This window comes from Corvus cornix, chromosome 26 (genome assembly GCF_000738735.6).
Source record: "Corvus cornix cornix isolate S_Up_H32 chromosome 26, ASM73873v5, whole genome shotgun sequence".
Classification (NCBI taxonomy): Eukaryota; Metazoa; Chordata; class Aves; order Passeriformes; family Corvidae; genus Corvus; species Corvus cornix.
Genome location: NC_046354.1, coordinates 3,235,725 through 3,259,283, shown reverse-complemented (window position 1 = coordinate 3,259,283; position 23,559 = coordinate 3,235,725). Strand labels below are relative to the sequence as shown.

At 48.7% G+C, this 23,559-nt stretch overlaps 1 protein-coding gene across 1 annotated transcript; it reads left to right on the top strand.

Moving 5' to 3' along the window:
* Window positions 1-622: 622 nt before the first annotated feature.
* Window positions 623-22,942, top strand: NUDT3 (nudix hydrolase 3). Its single transcript, XM_039565056.1, has 5 exons — window positions 623-963; window positions 11,682-11,792; window positions 19,071-19,115; window positions 19,738-19,822; window positions 20,536-22,942. Exons 1-5 carry the CDS (start codon window positions 865-867, stop codon window positions 20,703-20,705), a joined length of 510 nt encoding a protein of 169 aa, XP_039420990.1. The 5' UTR covers window positions 623-864; the 3' UTR covers window positions 20,706-22,942.
* The last annotated feature ends 617 nt before the right edge of the window (window positions 22,943-23,559 follow it).

Sequence of the window (23,559 nt, the reverse complement as noted above, 5' to 3'; positions counted from 1 at the left end):
ACACACACACACACACACACACGGAATGTCACGGGGGGTGGACACACACACACACACACACACACACACGGAATGTCACCGGGGCTGGACACACACACACACCACACATACACACACACACACGGAATGTCACCGGGGCTGGACACACACACACACACACACACACGGAATGTCACCGGGGCTGGACACGGGCCCGCGCTGTCACCGGAGGGGCGGGGCCTGGCACGAACCCGCGGTGCTGCCGCTGCTGCAGCGCCCCCTCGCGGCGCAGGGCGGGCGCCGCTGTCCCCGCGGAGCCGCTGTCACAGCGGGGCCACGTGCGCGCGGCCGGCCCGGCCCCTGCGCCGTTTGCGTAAGGCCGTGCGCCGTTTGCGTAAGGCCGTGCGCCCGCCGCCGCCGCTCCGCGCCGCCCGCCCTATTCCCGAACGCGGCCTGAGCCAATGGCGCAGAGCGCGAGAGCCGGGGCGGGGGCGTGGCGGCGCCGCCTGCGCGGGGGGAGCGATTCTGGAAGCCGTGCTGCGCCCTTTGCGTAGCGAGCGCGCCGTCAGGCCGGAGGGGCAGCGCCGCCTCCTCGCCCGGCGGCCCTACGCCGTTTGCGTAGCGAGCCCCAAGATGGCGGCGCGGTCGTCGTCGGCGGTGGCCGGAGCGCGGGCGGCAGCGGCGGCGCGGCCGGGAGTGACGGCAGGGGTGAGGCGGGCGAAGGGCGGCAGCGCGTAGCGAGACCCACAAAGCGAGACCCAGAGAGAGACTGTCGTGGGCAGGCGGTCCCCCCGCGCCTCCCTGTCCTTCGCCGCCCGGCGGGTCCCGCCCGCCCCCGCCCTCCGGGCCGCGCGTCCTCCGGCCCCGCCACCCCCGGAGCGGAGGATGATGAAGCTCAAGTCCAACCAGACGCGCACCTACGACGGGGACGGCTACAAGAAGCGGGCGGCCTGCCTGTGCTTCCGCAGCGAGAGCGAGGAGGAGGTGAGGGCCGGGCCGGGGGCGAGGGCAGGCCCGGGACCCCCGAGCCGGCCGGGGTAGGGGGACTCGGTCCGAGCGGGGTTTTATTTTTAATAAGCGCAGTTCAGCGTCGCTGGGAGAGTTGGTGCTTCCCACTTGGTTATTCCTCTCCGCTGGAGCCGCGGAGATGCCCGGTGGGCGGCGGGACAGGCTGAGGGGAGCGCGGCAGGGGGTTTGGCAGCCGAGGGGACCGACCACGCTGGCAGAACTTCAGTCCAGCACATCACATGAGATGGGAGAGGAAACCTGACCTTGGATTTATAAAAAGAAACTGGGATAAAAGGGGACTGATGGAGTGCCAGAAGTTGCTGTCCAGAGAGCTTGGGAGGAAGTGGGAATTAAAGGTGGATTGGTTGGTTTCAGAGCGGCCGCGTTGCTAAGGGGCTGCATTGTCCGGGAAGTTACAAAGAGAAACTTCGCTGCGATGTGCGATTTTACACGAGTCTTTATTGACACCTCCTGAAGGTGGGCTCGGGGCGCTCAGAGCAGCAAGGCTGCAGGTTCCCTTCTGCTGCTGCTGCCGGAGCCGGGCGTACACACTCCACTGCATTTGCTGTGCCCGAGTGGCTGTGCTAAAGTCTTTGTTCTCCTCATTATCATATTTGTAGCTACAGGAAATCGGAAGGGAATGCAGACAGTTCACTGGAGGAAAGGCAATTAGCATACATCCAGTTATTATTTAACGTGAACGAGGCTGCACAAGCCCTTTGTAGCTGTGCTGGCGTGATGAGGAGTGTCAGCATTTCAGCAGAAATGGTCTGAAATGACAGCAGTGTTGGTGCGGCATTCAGTGTAGCTGGTCCTTCCCACGGGCTTCCAGGAAATGTATGGACTGACCATGAAGAAGAACATCATTGTTTGTGTGATGATGCTGGGGGTGCTCAGCACGGGTGGGTGAGGGCGTTGGAGTGCCTTGATGCCATTTTACACCATTAGTAGGGCAGTTTGCAGGCTCTTCTCAAGAGGTGGAGGCTTGGCCATGTGTGACTGCAGTGTGGTTGAGGGTAGAAAAGTACTTTTGACAGGTGTCTGAGGCAATCAGCATGTGACTGGTTGTGAGTTTTATTTTAACACACCTCAACCTGCAGTGTTGTACAGGCTCCAGCTGATCCCTCCGGCCCGTGGGAGCTGGTGACAGAGCCCTCGTGGTGCTGGGGACATCGAGGTGTGTTAATGACAGCTGTCAGAGCCCTCACTGTGCTGGGACACCAGGCTGTGGGGCAGTGTCACAGTGCTGACCCAAGAGGTTGAAGGAGGAAAGTGAACTCGTTCCAGAGGCATGCTGGCATGGGACAGATGCTTCCAGCAGGCTCAGCTGTCAGGCTGGTGTAAGGCTGAGATTTAAAACCACTTTTGTGTCAGTTGTGTCTCTGCTGTGGTCTCCACCTACAGTGGATGGAATGTAAACTCATTCAGGCTCTAGTTTCTAGGTAAGAGCTGGAGTAGAACAATCTGTTTCTGGTTTCAGGCAGGATTTGAGGGAGCTGGCTCCCTGTGCTGGTTGTGCCGGGTCATTCCCAGGGGTCTGTAAGCTCTGGGAAGGTTTTTGTGTGCGGGGCAGTGGAGGTTCTGGGTGAGCGCCGTGTTGTCCCTGTGGTCGCTGTTGGTGGCCTCGTCCCTGAGCTCCCACTGGCAGCTGGCAGTGGCTGTGCTGCCCTGGGACACCTCGGGGAGGGAGCACTGGGTGCTGTGGAAGTGCTGCAGGCTGGGCTGGAGTGGGTTTCCTCGGGATGTGCCGTGTGTGTGCTGCCGGTGAGGAGCCGCAGCAGGAGTGAGGCAGGGAAGGACAGTTCTGATCTGGGAGCCTTTGAAGGGCTGTGTGTGGTACCTGTGAGTTGCACCCCAAGCTGAATCTGCATCCTCTGTTCCCATCTGTTATGCTCCTGCTCTGGGAGCTGCCCAGGAAGAGGGCTTGTCACAAATACATCTGGGGAAGTTTTTACCCAATCCCGCAGAATTAACCCCACTGGGACGGACTCTGTGCTCAGATCCTGCACTTGGCCTTGGCCAAAAGGCATTGAAGTTAAACTTCTGTCAATGAGTGAAATCAGCTAACAGGACACCTTATAAATTTTCCTTTCTAATTATTTCTTGGGTTAATTCTGATTTGTTGGCTTTTAAATAGACTTCAAGAGAAGTTGACTGGTGCCCACTCACTGCTACTTGCACTTTTTTGATAGCAAACAAGGTGTTGCCTGTAAACGTTTAAGTACAGAGTTGTAAATGGCTGTGAAAGTTTTAATGGTTTGCTCTTGGACAATAATACTTTTTAATGTTACTGACGTATTTTATTATTGATTGCTTCTATTCAAATGGAAATTGAGATCTATTTAAAAGGTGTCTCCAAGGAGGAGAGAAAGAGCCAGAGCCAAAGTATGTACATTAAAGATCTATTAAAAGCTTAGTGTTGGAAAAAAAGAGAGACGAAAAGAAGCATGTTTTGATAAATAAATTAAACTTTCTATATTAAAGTAGGATTTTTCCTAAGACTGGCTGTTTCTCATTACTGTGTCTTTTAAATGCTTTAGAGACAGTAGAACTTTGCTCTTGTCTTTCTTCATTTCCTGCTATGAATTCAAAAAACACATTTTTTTTCCTGTTTCTAACCCCTCATTAGTTCTTGAAATAAAAAAGTTTGTCAGTGAACAAGAAAAAATAAGAGAATTCTGTTTATACTTACAGAGGAGGCTACTTTCTTCTGTTTAGGTGTTTCCCCCTGACGCTTCAGTTCACTGATGTATTTTTCTTTGAAATCTTAGCGATCCCCAGAGATTGATAAAACACCATGTCCTTGGTTTGGTGTTACATTTGCAAATAAAGAGTCTTAACAGAGAAATACTTCATTCTTTTTTAGTTTTTAAGTGATTTATTTTTTCCCTATGCTGCTGGAGGTCGCACATTGTCTCTGCATTGCATTTGGAAGCCGCTACTTTTGGGCATGAAAAAAGCTCTGGAACGTTTTTGTAAGACCAAGCATTGGCTGAAAAGATGCCTTTGTTACATATTCCTTTAAAAAGCAGCAGAGGGAGAATTCATTTCAACATGAATCTCAAATGGAGAAAATAAATACATTTTTTGGGCATTGTGGCAATCCCCCAAATTGTGTGTGGTTTCCCAACAATCCTTGGGCAACAGGGAGAGCCGGGGCAGCAACGGGATTCATTCAAAGAGTGGGAACAGACTTCAAAGGACCTTTCAGCAGCCAGACACCAGGACTTTGCTATTCCCATCTTTTCACATGGAGTGAACTCCCGGGATATTTGCAGAACTGTGGAAGGAGAATGTGGAGGGAGAGCTCCCGAGTCCTGCGCTACCTCTGGAATCAATCAGTGCGTTCATTGCTTGGGATGTCCCTGCCCCTCAGCATTGCCATCAGGGTGTTATTTTTACATAACACACATATTTTTTGTGCGGACCAGCTGTTTTCATGAGGAAACATCCCAGAAAATGCCCCTCATGCCTCAGTGTGCCGCAGCAGATGGAGCCGTGCTCCGGGTGGCGTTCGACAGGAATAAAGAGGCACCGCTGGGCCGTGGGTCCGCGGCTGGGGCAGCGGCGGGTTTGAACATGCCCACATTGTGTCTGTGAAAGGACAAGCTGCTCGTTAACCACGGGCATTTTTAAAGACTTTTTTTTTTTGGAGAAAATGCCTCTGGAAGAATCTTTTCTGAGCGGTGAATGAGGCCTGAATGGAGCTGGGAGAAGAGAGGTTTCACCCAGGGGCCGGTGCCCTGGCACACGCCGAGCCCTTCGGTCACGGGGAGAGCTGGGCCGGGTGGCCCCTGGGAAAGCCATTGGAATGCAAACGAACCTTTTTTTCTTTTCCTTCTGGCCTCTCCTGGGCCGGTTTTACTCCAGCTGTGATGTAACGAAGCAGAGCTGGGATTGGAACCCGCCGAGTATGGTGGGGATCACGCGGTGCTCCTGGGCTGTCCCCTGTGCCTTGGCCCCAGTGTAAACCAATAACAGCTAAAACCACTCTGAGTGCTTCGCTGTTGGGATGTAAGCGAATCCAGCATCATATGATCATCCTGCTTTCCGTGGAATACACTCTCAGAATCCCTGTTCTTATGGCTGGGCTTGGCCGTGTGCTCCCATCTGCTGCATAAAAGGGTTGTGGTTGAACCCAAGTAAAGTTCTCCTGGTCTGCTGCTAACCTGTTACTGCATCTCCAGGGGGATAAGGAGCAGCTTGGAAGTGGATCTCTTGCCTGTGCTTCTCCTGTCTCTCTCAGCCCTGTAGATTGTGTAGAACTGTAGATTGTGCTCTCCAAGAGCAGGAGCATGGATAAACCTCTGCAAGACCTGTCTTTCATCTTAAAAGGTGTTTTGCCTTCCCACAAAAGCAGCTGTCACTAAACAGTTTTACAAGCGATTCCACAGTCTCTTGTACTTTCCCAAACAACAAAAGAATGAAAATTGTTAAATTTTCACTTCATTTACTGGAAGCTCAGCAAGCTGTTGTGAAACTGAAGAATTGAGTCAGTTTTGTTCTGCTGCAGCTCAGGGAAAAGTGATGAATATGGAAAGAGGGTGTGCTCCACCCTTGGTCTGTGGAGAAGGACCCAACAGTGGTGGCTGTGTCTGTTCTCTGCAGAACACTGCTGTGCAATCTCTTCCACCTCAGATCCATTTACTGCTTGGCTAGGAGCTGGTTTTCCTACCTTTTTCTCCTCACTCTGTGCCCCCCCACACTTTTTTTTTTTAGAAAAATCCCTCACATCCAGTTGCCTGACTTGGTTCATCTCAGCACCCTTCAGACAAACTCCTGCAGTGTGGAGACAGGTACCAGCATTTGGGGGTGCACCCAGCAGGGACTGCTGCCAGGGGACTTAGTCTTTCCATGGAGGGTCTCCCACAGTCTGGAAAAACAGCTCTTTCCCTTCTTAATCAAAAAACCCCAATGATGTGCTTGGAATTTTACCTTCTTTTAAAATAAGGAGAGTTCTCCTGGTTTGCTTGGATAGAGCAAAATCAACGAACTCAGTTCTACCTTACAAATAGCAAACATCCATGTGGAAATGCCGTAGATGACATCCAATGGGAAGCTGGGCCTCTGTTTCTTTAAGCACTTGTTCTTTTTCAGCCCAACTGAGTGACTGACTGCACAGAACCAGTTAAGGATCTCTCAAATTTTGTGTATTTGTTTCAGAATTCCTGTCTCTGCTACTGGATATTGCACACTGACTCTGTTCTCAGAAATTTCACATTAACCTGTGAAATTTGGAGAGATACGATTACCTGCTGGGTAGATTTTTGTCAGATGTTTCAGGGATTGCTTCTCCTCATGCTAGTGACATATATTGATGCTGTGTGTAGAATTAACTACTTATATTTGAGCAGCTTCCTAAGAGTTTGTGTGTGCTGTATTTCCTGAGTAGGGTGGTTAATCAGAAAAGCGTGCAGCTGCTGACAACGAGAGTCATTTGGGCTCTGTAAAAAGCCCAAATACCCCTTCATTGCCTTTTTTTCCTCCCTTATTCAAAAAGGCACTTTACAAGCCAGTATTCCTTCTGGAAAAGGTTCGCCTGGACAAGTTGTGTAAGCACTGAGTGGTCACCAAACTGGTTTTGACAGGCAGAAATAGGTTCTGGGGTTTGGGGTCTCTCTCTGGGAGTGCCCCTTATCAGCCCTTGGCTTCTGAAAGCAGCGGCCGCTGCTGCAGGCAGTTCAGCTGCTCCCAAAGCCTGGGAAGGCATGTTGCAGATAATTTTTGTGGTTATCTAAACCATAATTTCACTGGAGAGGGAGGACTTGGGATCGTGTTCCTCCCTGGTAGGAGCAGGCAGTGGCTCTGAAGTCGCAGGAGCGCTGCAGTAGCAGTAACAGGACCCGTGGAGTTCTGGAGCCAGAGCAGCAGCGCGGTACGTGGTGATTTATTATTGTTATTCTAACCAGCAGCCTAAAAACCAACAGAATCTGCTGTATTTTTTCCTCTCTGGTTATAGGACTGTAGGTGTGATCCAAGCACTTGAAATGACTTGAACTTCTTCCAGTTCACCTCTTGCTCCCATTCCAAAACTTGTGCTTCTGTCAAGTTCTGTAGCACGAATCCCATCCCCTTTGCGCGTCCTGCCGTGAATTTCCCACCTTCAGTTCCTGGGTACCACGTTGTAGGTTAAATCCCATTATCCCACGGAGCCTGGTGCAGGTGTGTGTGCAAAAATAACACTTGTCTAAGGAAACGTATCCTGTTGAGGAACAGGAATGCTCCTGGCAGGACAGGCTGTTATGGTCAGAGGAGGGATTTCTGTGGCTGTTGAGAGTGTGTGTTGTGGTCCCAGCTGCTGACCCTGCCAGGTGCAGGGCCGGCTGTAGCCCTGCTGACCACGGGCTGGACTCACTCCTGCCATGTGCGAGCTCCGGAACGTGCCTGGAATAGCAAGAGGGAGGTGGGAGAAGCCCTCCCGTAAGCCCTGGCGTGTGCCCTGGGGCCCTCCTGCCTTTGCAGTTTGGCAAAACACGTGATTTGTTGGGGAGGCCGTGTTGCTGCCGGGGAAATGAGATTAATTTTGCACAGCTTTGGTGACAGCAGTGTCCCTCTTCTCCTCCCTGCTCCTCCAGTTCTCCCCCCTTGCTGGTCACAGGGCTTAAAGGTTGTTTGGTGTGGTCAAATGAACATCTCACTTTTGTCAGGTAGAAAAGCATTTCGGTAATGATATTTGGGGATTGGGAGAATGTTTGTTAATTTTGAATGAAGCATCCAAGGTGTTTGTTACGCTGGACACAGCGCCAGCTCTGGGATCTGCCTGGCCATGGGGCACATGGGAGCACAGCTCAGCTCCTGAGAACACACTTGTTTTAAACTGAAACTTTGAGACAAAGGCAGATCGTACAGCAAAAGCCTTGCAGTCAGCCATCTTCTCCTCCCAGCTCCTGCAGCCTCTGCGGCAGCGTTTCCTTGCAGGCTGTGCTCTGATAAATGATGCTGGAGTGGGAAATGAGTTGCAATGCCGGGAGGTTTGTGCTTCAGTCGCTGTGCAAACAATGTGATTTATGGCTTAATGTTGATAGAAAGCACGACAGTATTCATAGGAAGCATGTCAATATTGAGGGAAAGTCTGAAAATATTGAGAGGAAGCCTGTAAGGCAGTGCAGAGGCTGTGTCAGGAGCCAGCAGCTATGGATCGGCTCCTGGCAGCAGGAGGCTGCTGGGCCAGACCCCGGATTTAACATCTTGCCTGCTGTTCCCTGTGCTGGCTGCCAGCTTGCCGGGCCCCGGCTGGCACAGGTGGATAGCACTGGCTTTTCCTGGGGGTCTGGAAGGTTCTCAGCTCATTTTCTACTCACACTGCAGCCCAGCTTCTCACAGGGCCATGGCCCTTTTCATCTGCTCAAATGCTGCTGTGGAGCCTCTTTCGAGGAATCCTTTTCCTTATGGTGTTGCTGCTCTGGTTTTATTTATGGGTGGTGGTTGTTGTTTAAATCCACCACAGCGTGGATGAACCTGGGAATCCCTCTGCCTCTGTTTCACAAATGGGGAGTTAATTCTCTGCCTGATACTGGTTGCCCAGTTTTTGCTTTGCAGAGCCCCATTATTCCTGTGAAAAAAAATCCAGGAAAACCCCTCCATGTGGATACAGTAGGTTTGTGTGTAACTGGGTTGTTTTAAAGTCAGCACTGTGTATCGGGGATGCCCAGGATTTATCCCAGGGACAAACTCTTTTCCCCTTTTCCCATGGAGCTCCTTATTCCATGTGGCTGTCTGGGCAGCCTTAGATGTCTTGGTGTGTTTCCTGTCTCCTCCAGGCGGGGTTAGTCCTGCTCAGGTTTGTTTGGATTTGTTTGTTGTGTGCAGCTTTGAAGGTCCTTGCCATGAGGCTCTGCTTCGAGCCCCTGCTGCACACTTCAAACTTGGCTTGTTTTTGTAAACTTTCTCTTTTGTGGGGGATTGTGTGTGAAAGTTTCAGCAGGGCCACCTCCTGCCTTGCCAGACAGGCTTGTGTTGCTCACTTCCCTGCTTTGAAATGACATAATTGTCTTTGAAATCCTGGAAAACACAACTTGGCCATGTGACGTGTTACCTGCAAATGCTTTTCCAAAAAGTCTTCAAGACGTGGCTTCAAAATCCAACTCCAAAATCCCTGGCAGGCCAAGAGTCTCAGTAGCCATCTTAAACACAGTTGCCTGGCAGGGATAAAATGGAAATTTCCACCCTTCTTATGTGTTCTAGCCTGATTAAAAAAAATAAAATAAGTAAATTTTGTTGTACTTTTGATGGCTATTTAGATTAAATTAACTACTTCAAAATGTATTTAAATAAAAGTTATTTATGTAATAAAGAAGTTAATGAGCCAAAAAGCTGCCTGTACCCTGGGCTGGTCTACTGGAAGGTAGCAGGGGATGGAATGAGATGGGCTTTAAGGTCCCTTCCACCCCAAACCTCTCTGGGATTTGGATGATGACAACCTTTTCCTTGATCCCTCTGAATGCATGTATCGGGATACGGGACTGGTGTTGGAAGTGTGATTTTTTTTCCCAACACAGCAATGTCTCCCCCTTGTTTGGAACTCAGCCCCTTTGTCTTGGGAGAGCTCATTGGTAGCAATATCCTGTTTGAAGTTGTTTTAAAAGAATGACCTTGTAGGGCTTGTTTCCTGCTCTCTCTTGATGGGATTTCCTTTTTATTAAACAGGAAATAGTCTGATTACATAAAAGTGTGAGAATGACAGGTTTTTCCTTCCCAGCAAGGGTTGTTCATGTTAATTCTATTCAGAAAATGCTCAACTGCCAGAGCAGCTGAAGTTAATTTACTTTGCCTCAAACCGTTGTTTACACCCAAAAGTTCCTCCTGATGTGTTGCTGAGGCATTGTCTCAGCCCGAGCAGGTTTCCTGGAGCAGTCTGTGTCCAGGGTTCCACAGCAGATCCTTGTTCTCACGCCTGGAAGGTGGCAGGAGTTCAGGGGTGTGAGGTTTGCTGTGCTGAGTTTCAAAGATCTCGTTCTGCAGCTTTTAAAAATATTTTTCCACTTTTTTTCCCTGCCTTGAGCTGGAGCTCTGAATTGCAATGGGAAGTGGCAGAGCTGGTGCTTCCTTACCGGGCAGCAAAGGTGCACTTGAAGTGGCTGTTCCTGCTCTTTCAGCTTTGTCCTTGGAATCACCAGCTGACCTGGAGTCAGGAATTAGAGTCCAAACTCTTCTGGACGATGAGTGAGGATAGAGTAGAAGTCAAGTACTGTGCTAGGAAGAGGCACAGTGGCAAACTGAGGTGGCTAGGGATGGCCTGGCAGGGACTGGCTGCTGTCCCGAGGGCTCTGAGGATGAATGAAGTTTACATTCCCTATTTAGGCATGGCTTTCTGGTGGTGCTTTACATGGACTGGATGCCTGGGGGAAAGGAATTCTGCCTTCCTCTTGGAGAGGGCCAAACACTCAGGATGTCACTGTAAAGTAGATGCTGTTCTGTCATAGCCTGGCCAGAGGACAGGACAGGCAGGGACCATCCCGCTTGGAACTGTGGAACTGCGGTGGCCCTTGCAGCTTCATTTGTTTCCGGTATGAGTTTGGTCAGTTGGCAGATGAGAATTTTCAAGATAAACCAAAAACCGTGGGAAAGTCTGGAAATCTTGTACTTGTTTTTGTTTTGGAAATTTAATTTTGAGTTCTGTAGGTAGATTGCTTTTGATAATTAGTGCGAATCTTTTCATATCCTACTGGCAGCTCACTGTTTCCCCAGTAAAGCCTGGGATTTCAGTGTCTCTGCAGTGTAACTCCCAAATGTCTGACACTGTTACAGCTGGCCTGGAACCTAATTGGACTGGTATGCTGGAAAAGTTTCTGGAGCAAGTCTCTTTGGCTCCAAGCTTTGTGCCAGTGAAATGATGAAGTACAACAGGATGACTCTAATGAACGAGCTTTGTATAGAGAGCTGGACAACAGTATTAGTTTTGTTTTTAGTTTCCATCTCTGCTCATGGATGTATTGCAAGTCGATTTAATAAGCACAGCGTCTCGCTGTTCTTTGGGACAGTCTGTAGCCAGTTGAGAGTGTTAGTTAGAGTTTGTCTTGCTGGGAGGTGGCAAGTCAGAACCTGAACTTGTACAGAGCAGAATTGCACTGGAATAAAATGTGTTTCACAAAAAACTGCCACAAAGCATGTGTATGGCAAATCCCTCCTGGGAGGAAGGTTGAACTGTTTTTCTCATTCACAAAAGTCTGTCCTTCTGTGCAGCCCTTTCCTAGGGGGTTTTAAGTTTAATAGGTTTAATATTGGCTTTTATTTTGCTTATACCTCATTGAACAACCTCCTCTAAACCAAAAGTAGCCCAGTGCTGGCTGCAGAGCTGGGGTGAAGGTGCTGAGCAGCATCTGGGCATTTCTCTTGTTGCCTGAGGTGTATGCCAAGCTGTGAGGACTCTGCAGTGAACTCACACTGTGAGTGATGCTGTGTCCAGCGCAAACGAGTGTTTTGGTGTGCAAGGGCAGCTTTTCCTACAATGCATCAGAGCAGGGAGAGGCAGTGACTGAAGCAACACGGAGCGTGGGAGTGCCTTGGTGTCAGTGCTCATGGAATTTCCATGGCTGTCTGGATGGGGCTGAGGGAAGAGCGAGTATTGGCAAGGCCTCGCCTTGGGTGGGTCGTGTCTGGGGGTGTGTGAAGCACAAAGACAATCTCTGCCCTTCAGCTGGGCCCTGAAAGGGAGCATTGGGGGTGCCCCATCAGCTGTGCTCTGCTCTCCACAGGTGCTGCTGGTGAGCAGTAGTCGCCATCCGGACCGATGGATTGTCCCCGGGGGTGGCATGGAGCCTGAGGAGGAGCCCGGCGTGGCTGCCGTGCGTGAGGTCTGTGAAGAGGTGAGTGGCTTCACCCCGCACTGTTAGCCCGGGTTCTGTGGGTTTGTTTTCATCACTCTTCCTCCTTCTCCTTGAGGTGGAGAGTGAGGTTGGGTCGCTGGTGATATCCCCATCCCACGTGGGAGAAAAATGGAGTCCTAAATAAAGAGAACATGGGAATGTAATTAAACCTCTCTGTTGGAATGAACTTGTCCTTGGCTGATACCTTTAACTGAAAATAAAGTTCAGCTTTAGTCACTTCAATGTATATGTGATGATTGCTTCGTTTTCTCTGCAAGAGAACTCAAAATTCAGCTGTGCCTTTGTGGACCTGCCTAGTACTTGGGTAGAAGGTAGAAATAAACCCTTATGAGCCACTAGAAGCACTCCAAATATAGGGACCTCAGTATGTTTTGGTTTAGAACACATGGTGAGGTTTATGTGAATAAGTGAAATTGGCCATAAGTTACCAGCAGCAATTCCTAAAGTGTGCATGGGTTGGTTGCTTGGTTTGGTTTTTTTTTCCTTTTTGCATGAAGCTGTTTCAGGAAGGAGATCAAATAGCAGATCAAACACACATCAGTGGGCTGTAGGGAGAAGGCATATTTTTCTCTTAAAGCTGGAAGAACAATTTTTTTCTTCATAAGAAGTGTAAAGGCAGCAAATGGCAGTTGACTGCAGTGTATGTAAAACATGTCTTTAGAATTTGCTTCTGAATATTAACCAGCTGGGGAGATGCTTGGGTTCAGAAACGACTGCATAATTATGGATGGAATGACCAAGTAGGTTCACAGTTACATAAGGCAGGATTAAAAATGCTTTTAAGAGGGTTATAAATCTTTGTGCTCTGTGCAGAACAGGAATCAAGAGCTAATTGATGGGACTTGGGAGGAAGCTTCTCCTGTCGCTGTTTTATTGAATTGTCTGGTACATGCAGGTTTCTTCCTGAATTATTTGGAAGTACCTGCTGCTGTCTAACAAAACTCTGAATGTTTGTACTGCTGGACTAACCTAATACAGCAGATCTCGAGTTGTGTGTTTCTCTTTGGATGTTTTTATAATCTAGCAGTGTATCAGAAAGAGATTATACAGTCAAAGTTTATTTTTTAAGTGTCTTTAGGTCCCTCTAATACTGAGAATTGTTGCTTGCAAATTTTATTTCTAGCTTGTAGCCCAGCTCCTGCTTTTCCAGTAACTCGGCAACCTTTCAACCACTTTACAAGCCAAAGTGAGTGTAACCAGAACAATAGAAATATTTATAGCTGCAGAGTCCTGCTTTTCAGCCCAAGCGTTATTAATAATGAAGTGATTTGATACAGAAGCCCAGGGTTCATTCAGGAGGTGCAGAGCTTCGCCTCTCAACCCTTAAAATAAATGTGCAGGGACGCTCCCTGCACGGGCAGCAGCGCCCTGGGAGAGCCGCGCTCTTTCCATGACAGCGCTGCCTGGAAGGGAGCCCTGGCACGGCTCCGGCAGCGCAGGAACTGGTTTGGGCTGGCTGAGATAATCCCACTCCTCGGCTGGTGTTCCCTGCTCACGTGGAGCGGTGCCCACTGCCAGTGTAACTCAAGCCCTGGCAGCCTGGCAGGAGTGAGTTCTGCTCAGTGAGGCACCTCTGCCCAGCTGCTCCCAACAGGGAGCGGCGGCAGCTCGGAGCGCTGGGAGCACCCGTGAATCACCTGGGCACCTGCAGCCCTGGGTGGTGCAGGTGAAGGAGCTGACACAGATCTGTCTGGTGTGAGCGCCCTGCAGCTGCCAGTGGTGCTGGCAGAGCTGTAGGGGTGCAAGGCCTTCCCCAGATGGGCTGTGCTCCCGTGCTGCTGGTGATCTGCACACAGAATTATCCCCCACATCCGTGGCCTCGGGCTCCAGGAACTGTTTGCTTCGTGCAGGGGGGATGTTGTTGGAGCACAGCAGGAGTGTTGGGAAGGACAGGAGCACCCAGCTGCCCAGTTCATGCTATTGGTTTGGCAGGAAGGGTTTCAGGAGGCTGCTGGGAGCCCTTGCTCTCCCTTCCATGTGTTTTGGAGCTGAGGCTGATTTCTGAGTAGGTTTGATGTTTTTGCTTCTCTCCTGGGACAGCCGTGTCTGTCACTTGTGGGGACACAGCTTAGCTGAGCAGTTCCAGTTTGCTGCTCAAGCTGGGAGAGGGAAAATCCAGTTTTCCCCATGTCAATGAGCAATGCTGCTCAAAGCTGTGGGAGAAATGTGTGGGGTTTCTTTCCTTGACTTTGGTATGCCTTTTCCCATTTTTAATAAGAGCCGGTTGGAAGAGCTGTAAGGACTTGTGACCCTTCCCATTGCTTGTGGCTTTGAGGATGACAATAGGCTGTCCCTTCTCAGTTCATTCTCTTTTGCCTGGTGTGCATTTTTTTCAAAATATTCTTCCCAAAATGAATATTTTAATTTCTGCATTCACTGTTTTAATTTTACTGTGTGTGTGTGTGTTTGGGTTTATCAACATTATTGCTGGAATAATTGTCATCTAAAGTTATCTAACTTTTCCCTCTTCCTGTTCCAAAAATGAAATGTTGATTCTGAGTGAAGGCTGTGATCCCTCTGTCCCGGTTCAAGTCCTTGTCCTAGTTTGAGGTAGTCTTTATCTGTATGAGTCTGCACCAGCACAAGTATTAACATAGACAGGTACCAACACTTGTCATGCTTGCTGTTGTCTGCATGAAATTGGAAGTGACTGGAGTAATTGGGCATTGTTTGTGGCAGAGTGACAGTAGACACACAGCAGCTCTGGGTCAGAGCAGCCTCTTCAGAAAAAACCTTCTTATTTCTGACAGGTTGTTGAGAAGTGCTGGAGTCAGTCCTACAGAGCTGGGAGCTCCATGTGCATTCTAAAGTTCACCTTCTGGAAGGTGTGTGCCCTTTTCAAACAGGTGTTGGTGCTCATGGAGTCTGTTTTTTGCTTAGGAATAAGGGGTTTTTATAAGTGTGAGCAACTGATGAACATCGTGGTGCCTTAAACTTATTATAGAGTGACTTTGAAAAAAGCCTTCACACTCATCTGTGAAACTCAGCACCAGTTCATTTTTCACTTAGAGCATTCTTCACATCCTGACCTTTAAATACTTAGTAAATGTCAAATTTTATAGCATTGCAGGAGTGTTAGTTGTGCTTTCTTCATGGGAGTCAAAAGCCAGATAAGCTGTGCTTGATCTGTGATCAAACAGGCAATTGGTGCCAATATCAAGAATAGTCCATCGTGGCAGTACTTTGATCTGGTTGCTGGAACTATTTTTTCCTCTCTTCTAAACATACCTTATAGATAATCTTTCCTGTTTCATGTATTTTGTTAGTGATTTAGAACACAGATATCGATATCTTTCAGTGCTAAAATAGGAAGATTGTTTTTAAAGATGAATGATAAGATGATGGCCTTGAACTCCTCCTAGTTGGTCATACCCAGTGCAAGTGGTGGCTCAAAGTCACTGTCCCTTAACCCTGGGTACTCGAACTTCACAAAAACGAGTACAGTGTCTGAAAGTTCTTCATTCTGACATGGAATTTCATTTCTCTTTCACAAGTGTAGAAGCAAATAAAGGTGTCATACAGTACAGAATTAGATGAATGAGTCTGACTCTCTCTGAGACGGCAGAGTTTGCCCAGCTGGCCTGGAATCAGCATCCTTCAAACATGTCCCCAGCCCTTCTGGGTGGGATTTGCACCTTCAGTAGTGCAGGTCTTAGAGCAAAGATTTGGGTGTTCCACCACAGTCCTCTTGCCCAGCAGTAATCTGTAGTAGATGCAGGCTTTGAGCCTAATAGAGCAAAGTAAAATAGCTGAAATTCCAGCCCACATTTTCCTTAGCTCAGATGGAAGGAAATAAAAGCTGTCCCGAGGAACAGATGGTGTTGCTGCAGGCTGCTTTTTGCATCTGACCCCAACTTATTTTCAGCTTTGAAACCTGAACCTGCTGTTCTTGGATGTCTTCAGTAGTTTTTCTTTATTAAAACAAGTTGTTCCAAGAGCAGCAGAACTAGTAAAGCTTCATTTCCTCCGTGTTTTTGTTCCTTGTCCTGAGCTCCCAGCCCACCCCTCTGGGTGCGGTGGGGGTTTGAAGTGTGTGCTGGTCAGGCAGCTGGCTCTGGCAGTGTCTGTGGCTGATGTGCTCTTGCCAGAGCTGCCTTTTCCTCCTCCCCTGGACCCTGGACACTGATTTAGATCAGCAGAGCAGGGAAAAAGCTCCTTTTGCCAGCTCTGTGTGTCCTCTGTTGTACCTGAGCGTGCCTCTCCCAGGGAATCCTGTCGTGTGATTGCCTTGCTTTGTTTCCACACCTGCAGTTGGAACAGTTGGTGCTGGTGCTGTCCAACCCCTGTTGATGGGTTCAGTAACATCCTCCTAGGATCCTCCTAGGATTCTCCATGTACTTTGAGGATTGCAGCACGAGCTCCCTGTGCAGCACTTCCAGTGCTTAGAGGGGTACAAAATCAATTGTGCTGCCTCTGCCTCACTCACTGTTCTGGCCCAGGAGGGCACAGCATTCTCAATCCATTTACTATCGAGGAGAAAATTCCTGAGTCATCTGCTGCAAATTAAGATTTAGACCCTGCTGCAGTCCTGGTTGAGCCTGGGACTGTGCTTTAACTCTCCAAGAAAATTTTCTTGGCCTATATGAAATGGAGAGATGGGGAGCTTGCCCAGGGAGGAGCCTGGCAATTGTCTTGCTGGCTACCAAGCTTGACTTGTTAGTGATAACAGCTATAGGTTATTTTCTCATCGGTCTTGGGCAACTTCTGCGTTAGAAATTTGTGTGAGACTGTGAATTCCACTTGCATGGTTGTCGGTTCCATTGTACCGAGACCAAGTCTCCTGTTGGTGTGGGAATTTATCAAAAACAGGTGTATGACAATCCTGTTGGTGTTGGGTGTCCTGTGTGTTGTCTTTAAAATCCACTGTACCTGGAAAATGGACTGAGAGAGGCATTGGCCCCCAGGAGCAGTGACTGATGTGTTTTGCAGGCTTTAGTAAGAACTTGCTTTATAAAATCAGCCCAGTGCTTTTTTGAACCGAATCATTCTTTTATGTCACCATTTACAACTGCACATGAGAAGTTCGTGCGTGAAGCAAAGCTTAGAGCTTTCTCAAGTTGTCTGATGATAATTCAACATGATTTTTCTACAGGACATGTTTGTCTTGGTATCGTTTTTTGTGCCTTTTTGGGCAAATAAGACCAGGCAGGACAGAGCAGGAAGATCCTGGTTTGCAGACAGTGTTATTTCCATCGTCTCTACCAGCACAGAAGGAAGGGCTCCCCACCTCCCTCTGCTACTTCCAACACAGTTCTAGAGCTGGGATAAACTGCCTGGGAGGTTGGTTGAGCAGAATTCATCCTTCATCTCCAGGCTGGCCAGTTGCCTGGAGATAGATTTATTTCTATTCAGACTTGAGAGTTCACTAAACCATCACAACAGCATCCCTGGCTTTTGATTCAGTGCCTACAGGTAAGGAGAGCAGAAATTCAACAGCATTTTCCAGGAACCAGCAAAGAATTGGCTTAAGACAGTTATTTTTCAGAAATATTTGATTATGCTTCACCTTTTAATGCATTCATGTCCGTATGTTGTGAAGGTGGAAGCCTCCAGTTCCTCCCTGTGTTGCTGCTGCCTGTTGAACACGGCTTAGCTAAAAATACATCCCAGTGCTGAAGGAGTTCCTTGAGGGAAATGCATTTGAAGCATTTGCATTCCAGATGCCTTTGGAGAAGGCTGAGCCCAGGTCAGCAGGGTTGGCAGAGGAGGTGGAATCGCTCGCCCGCAAAGGTCAGGCCGGCTCTGCCCGGCCCGTCCTGCGCACATGGGCACCGACCTTCATGGAATTGCTGCTCCTTCATGGAATTGCTGCTGCGCTCCAGAAATAGCCCCTGGGGTCACAGTCAGTGGGGCACCTCTGGGCTAAGCAGGATATCAGAAGTACTGGTGAGACAATAAAGCCTGAGTCCAAAAATGAAATAAAAGATTGATCTATTCACTTCCTAGAAGTGGAGCTCAGTGAGTGCGTTACCGAAAGGATTTATAGATTTCTGTGACTGCTTGTAGTGAGGGAGCTCCAGCCCCTTTGCTCCTGGGGCAGTTCCACATCAGCTCCTGTTGGAAGCAGGAGTGAGGTGTGCTCTGGCTGGATTGTTTGGTGCCTGTTCATGCAGTAGGCTGGAACTTAACCAGGAAAATCATCTCATTAAAGAAAATTCTTCCTTTCTGACAACATGAGACTGTGCAGCAGCTGGTCAGCAGGACAGAGAATTTGTCTTATCATTAATGTGACCCAAACATCTTTTTTTAAAAAAAGAGAAGTCTGGCATAATCAGATCTCTGTCTCTCATCTGCAAGAGGCACAATTTCCCTGGGCTGTTCATGGGATGTGTTCCAGCTGCTGGAGACGGAGCCGACTCTACCTCCCAGTTGTGGCTGGGTCGTGTGCCAGGCTGCGTGGGTTGGTTCAGACCTGTTAAATCATGGAGCAAGATCTCATCTTGTCTGTAGCACTTGAGTTCCAACCATTTACAGTCATAAAAAGGAGGGAATATAAAGCAAGGGCAGAAGAGTGGGCTCGGATTTTGCACGGAGAGCTGAGGAGGGCGAGGAATGAGCCAGCAGAGAGGTACCAAAAGGGACACCAAATGTGATGGAGTGGTACATCCTCAGTAGTACTCAAATAGACGAAACTGTTGCTTAGATCTCTTGATTTGTGTCTCTGCTTGATTCAAGAGCTTTATTTCAGCATGGATCTGCCCTTTGTGTTATGTCCAAACCCCTCTTGTGCCTGCTGCCGGGGCCACATCACAGCATTTGGTGCTTTTATTGGCTTGTTTCAAGTGTGTGCAGGACACCCCTGAAATACCTGGGAGCTGTCACGTTGCTCTTGGAGTGTAAGTGGATGCTTTACACATACTTTATTTCCTTAAACTCTGACTTTGAAGGGGTAAAACTGCTAAACCCCAAAGCCAATGTTCCCCGTGCTCAGGCTGTAATAACCTGCAGAGGAGATTGTGGTCACGAGGAGTGTATTGTTATGCAAGGAGTAACTCCTCAAATATTTCTTCTTCCTCCAGATTGAATTCAAAATTGTTTGAATGTAGGGAAACAAGAAAAAAAAATCCTGGGAATGCTTGGATGTTGAGTGCTTGGGATAAATTTCTGCTGCTTGTCTTGTGACTGTGTTGGTTTAAGATTAGCAGAATTTTCAAGTGTTCGCTTCCTGTCCTAAAGGAGCCGGTCCTGCTCAACAAGTAGGAAACACACACTGAGCTGTTGTTAAATCATGTTTCTTTTCTCTTTTAACTTCCCTAGGCTGGAGTGAAAGGGACGTTAGGAAGATTAGTGGGAATTTTTGAGGTAAGTTTCAGACGTGGGCGCTGTGAAATTTTGTTGCAAAAAATCGTCTTGGAGTAACAATGGCTCTACAGGGTTGTGGGGTGAGTGGGTGCTGGTTTGGTGCAAACTTCAAAGTCCCTGGTAAATAAAAACACACCTGCTCAGCAGTTCTGGTGTTTGCAGTGGGCGCTTCAGTGAAGTCACTGGTGATAACTGGTGTGACTGAATATTCTCAGGGCTGCCAAAAGCTGGGGAGTGGGGTCCCCCTTCATTTTTAGCATTCACAGCCACACCTGGCAGTCAGCAGGTACCGGACACGGCTCTTCTTGCTGTTGTTCTGTCACTGACTCTTTCATGTGAAATAGGTAAAAATCTTCCCAGCTGAAGAACTAATTTGTAAGCGCATCAGTCCACAAAGCACTGCTCCACAGATCAGGAACTACACTTTTGGGTGTCCCTATTAACGCTTTCAGACCATCTCACATTTAAAACACAACAGTTTTTAGCAGCTACGAACAAGCTTTGATGTGGGAGGAGCTGCACCCAAGGTGGGCAGTTTGCAATTGCCCAGTGCCCCCCTGCCTGAAAAGGTTTGTTGTTGCTGTGGGAGCTTGGTTGTTACTGTGTCCCCTTTGCCTTCCAGAACCGGGACAGGAAGCACAGGACCTATGTTTACGTACTCATCGTCACCGAAGTGTTGGAGGACTGGGAGGACTCGGTCAATATTGGTAAGCTTGGTGCTTGCTGCATTAACTGATGGAAACAAACCACAAGTCAGCTCAGCATCCCTCTGGGACCTGGAATCTGTGTGAGTGTCATTGGGAAAAGTGGCAGAGGTGTGTCCTTTGGTTGCTTGGGAAAATAATTTGTGGTGAAATTGATGCTTTTGTTACCTCTGTGGCCCAGGAGAAGCCAAGTAAGTGTCCAGCTGCCTCTGCAGCAATTCTGTGTTTAATTCTTCCACTGGAAGGTACCAAGCAAAGAGCATGAAGAACTGTCCTGTCTGAGACTAGAGGAAATACATGTGGGTTAATCATTCCCTGTTATCTTTGAAATCGTTGCATTTGAATTGGATTCCCAAATGGAAATGAACCTGTTGTTGCCACAAGGTTTGTGATTGCACTGCAGCAAATGGAACATGACTCTCCTCAGGGTCTTTATGGGAAGAGTAAGAACTGAGAGCTGTCCATAGGAAACTGAAGTCTACTTGCAAACTGATGGAAATTGGCTGGTGCTTGGTGTGTGTGTTGTGAGTTGCCTTAAAATGAGCATCTGGCTTGAATAGAAATAGCAGAAATAGCAAAATAATGTTTTTTTAAATTAAGAAATGCAAGATGGGATGTGCTGCCCTAAACAAACACCTGTCCCTGGGGATGGGGAGGCCCTTGAGATCAGAGAACATTGTTAGGTTGCATCTACTGATTTCTCTCTTTGTCCCCAGGAAGGAAAAGGGAATGGTTTAAGATAGAAGATGCCATAAAAGTTCTGCAGTATCATAAACCAGTGCAGGCCTCGTATTTTGAAACCTTGAGGCAAGGCTGTCTGGCCAACAACGGCACCCCGGTCATGACCACGCCGTACTCCGAGAGCTCCGTGTCTGACATCAGATGACTGACGACGTCCCTGCGAGGGCAATTCCCAAAAGCAGACTGAGACCTGGATTTCCCTCCCCTCCCCGTTTCCATGCCTCCTCCCTCACACCAGGCATGGGCAGCCGCCTGGGGCAGAGCAAGTGTTCAGAGTGCTGCGATTTAGTGCAAGGTGGGATTTTTTTTTTTCTTTGTTGGCTTTTTTTGCTTTTTTGTTTTTGGATCTGTATTTTGTAAAATACATTTTGTGCATGAAGTGCCCCTTTCCTGGTACTCCGCTGCCAGCCCCGCCTCTGCCTCATGCTCTGAAGTGTCCCAAGTGTCCCCTTCGTGTCACCCCAGCCAGAGCCACTTTTTTTTTTTTTTTTTTTTTAATAGAAGACTTCCAATGTGAGATCAGCTCTTCAAGTCTTAGTCTGTACTGTAAGGTGCTGCTCAGACCCATGTGGGTATCACTTGCAGCACATCTGTATAAATTTTTTTTTAGATGGAGGATCTAACGTTTTAATTTCGTGGGAATTTTTTTTTTTAATCCTGGTCTGCTTCTGCAAAGAAGGGTTCATAATTAATCTGTTTGCCTTTTGTTCTGTTTTTTAAAAACACACATTCTGTGACAGTGCTAGTGGCTGGGCCAGTTTACTCCCCATCCAGTATCTCCCGATTTAGTGCAGTGACACTTGAAGTTGAGGGCAGAGTTCGAATCACCTGCAGACATCCCTGCAGACATCCCTACGGCTTCTCCAACAGCTTCCCAATGTTTCTGCGTTTCCATCCGAGTGAAACCACAAGGAGCTGGTCTGGAACCGTTGGCCAAAACCAAACAGCCTCAGCAGCACTGCGGCAGCACCCGGATCGCGTCGGCTGCGGTGGGAATCGGGCTGCAGAGGGGTCAGACGGACAAACCGGAGTGTGGCTCACCAATGCTGTCCCCTGCTCCCGCTGCGTCCTGCTCGTGTCTCTCTTGTCCACATGCCTTACGCCGTGCTCAACTGGAGACTTGGGATTTGTGCTGAAGCGTCGGCTCGTGCTCACCGAGTGTTGCTGCCGCGCTCGGAGAACCACGCGCGTATCCCTGAAGAGAAGTCCTGGGGGGAAAATTCAGGTGTTCGGTCTCTTGTCCTGTGGTTCTGCAGCACTTAGGGTCGCACTGTGCAGCGTGCTCGGAGTGTGCCCTCCGTGCGAGGTACAGCTGCCTCCGGCAGCATTCCGGGGGAGCAGCACAGGAGAGCTCCCCGATGCGTTGGCACACTTCACACGGGGGTTTGTTGTTTTCTTGCTGTACGTTTCATGCTGTCTTGATTTGCCAACAGTGTTGTCTAGTTGGGAAATAAAATGGGAAAGGTTGGGGTTGGGGGGTGGGTTGGGGCAGGTACAAGTTTTGGGAGGGGCATTAATTAATCCCTGGCTTGGGACAAGAAGTGGTTGCTGAGTTCAGTAACTTCTCCTTTGTCAGAGCAGAGCCAAGATGTGAAATTAAATCTGCAGTACTTTTTTTTCCTTTCTTTTTTTCCTGCTCTTTATTTAACAAAAAATATTCTAATAAACACTCACTGTTCTGGAGCTTTCTCTGAGAAGCGCTTACAATATGAAAATCTGATAGAAATATCCATGGAGCCTGGGACAAGGGGGAATGGTATCCTTGCTGTTTTGGCAAGAAGCTGTTCATTTTAAGATCCTCTTCTGTTCCTTTCCTTGTTCTCCCTGCTTTCATCGGTGTGGAGTAGCAAGGCCAAAAGCAGTGCCAGTGATTGCTGACATGGAAAACCACGCGTAAGGAACAGCCCATTATTCAAGGAGTAGCTCAAACCCAAGCATCTGGAATTGAGCCTAAATTACACCAGTTCAGCTCACTTCAACTTAGAGACGAATGTACAATCCTTTCTCACTATGTGCTGGTCAGCCTGAACCAAACTCTCAAAAGGGCTTGAATATTCTGTCTGGAAGCGTCCAAGAAATTCCCAGAGTCGCTGTCCCCGCGCCCTGCGAGGCACCTGACACAGCCGTCTACTGCCTTCGACGAGTCTTGGTCTCTACTGTACAGATTAGTATGTTGGAAATGCTTTGCAACAAAACAGCTGGTACTCCTGAAAGAGTAACTGCAGTTTTAATATCAGCAGCATGCACACTTTTGTTTTTAAACTAAAAATGTTTTTACAGGGCTGTTAAACTGACAATTTAGGGTAGAATATTGTTAATGACTTGCTAATGGCTTATTTGTTTGGGTCAGAAAAAATAAATTGTGCCAAGAAAGTGTTCTAATGTGGCATGGATTGATGCTGTTACCACGGAGTGGCTGATGTTATGCCTTGTAACTGGAAATGGCTCCTGGGGCAGGAATAGCCTTGATTGAAGAGATGCAAATTTCAGACCAGGCCTTAGCCCTGTGCTCCCTGAACCTCTCCCTGCACCACACAATTCCCATCTTCCTCAGCATCTGAGGTTCTCTCTAGAGCTGGTACAGCTGCAACCCCAGCAGCTGGAGTGGTTTTATCTAAACTGGTGTTAATTGGTTTGGGACTGACAAGTCGCCCTGTCTGTGTGAGGAACAGGGGAGCTGCTGGGAGCATGGCTCTGGTTCTGCAGCCCGGACGGTGCTGCTCAGTCTCACTGCTGGGGCCACTGTCCTGAGTGTGCCGAATCCCAGGGGATGAGCCTGGGGCTCCCAGCCGTGCTAGAACTGGTGCTGTTCCGAGCTGGTAGCGATGGATAGCGGGATTCTTAACCTCAGCTGGCCTGAACCTTATGTGGAGCAGTGTCTCAGCATCCCATGGGAGCAGTTCTTAGCTGGCTCTCAGCCTGGCTGTGCTCTCTGGGCACTGCTGGGAGGTGGGTATGACACAGGATGTCCCCAGACAGCCAGCGAGGTGCAGCAGTTG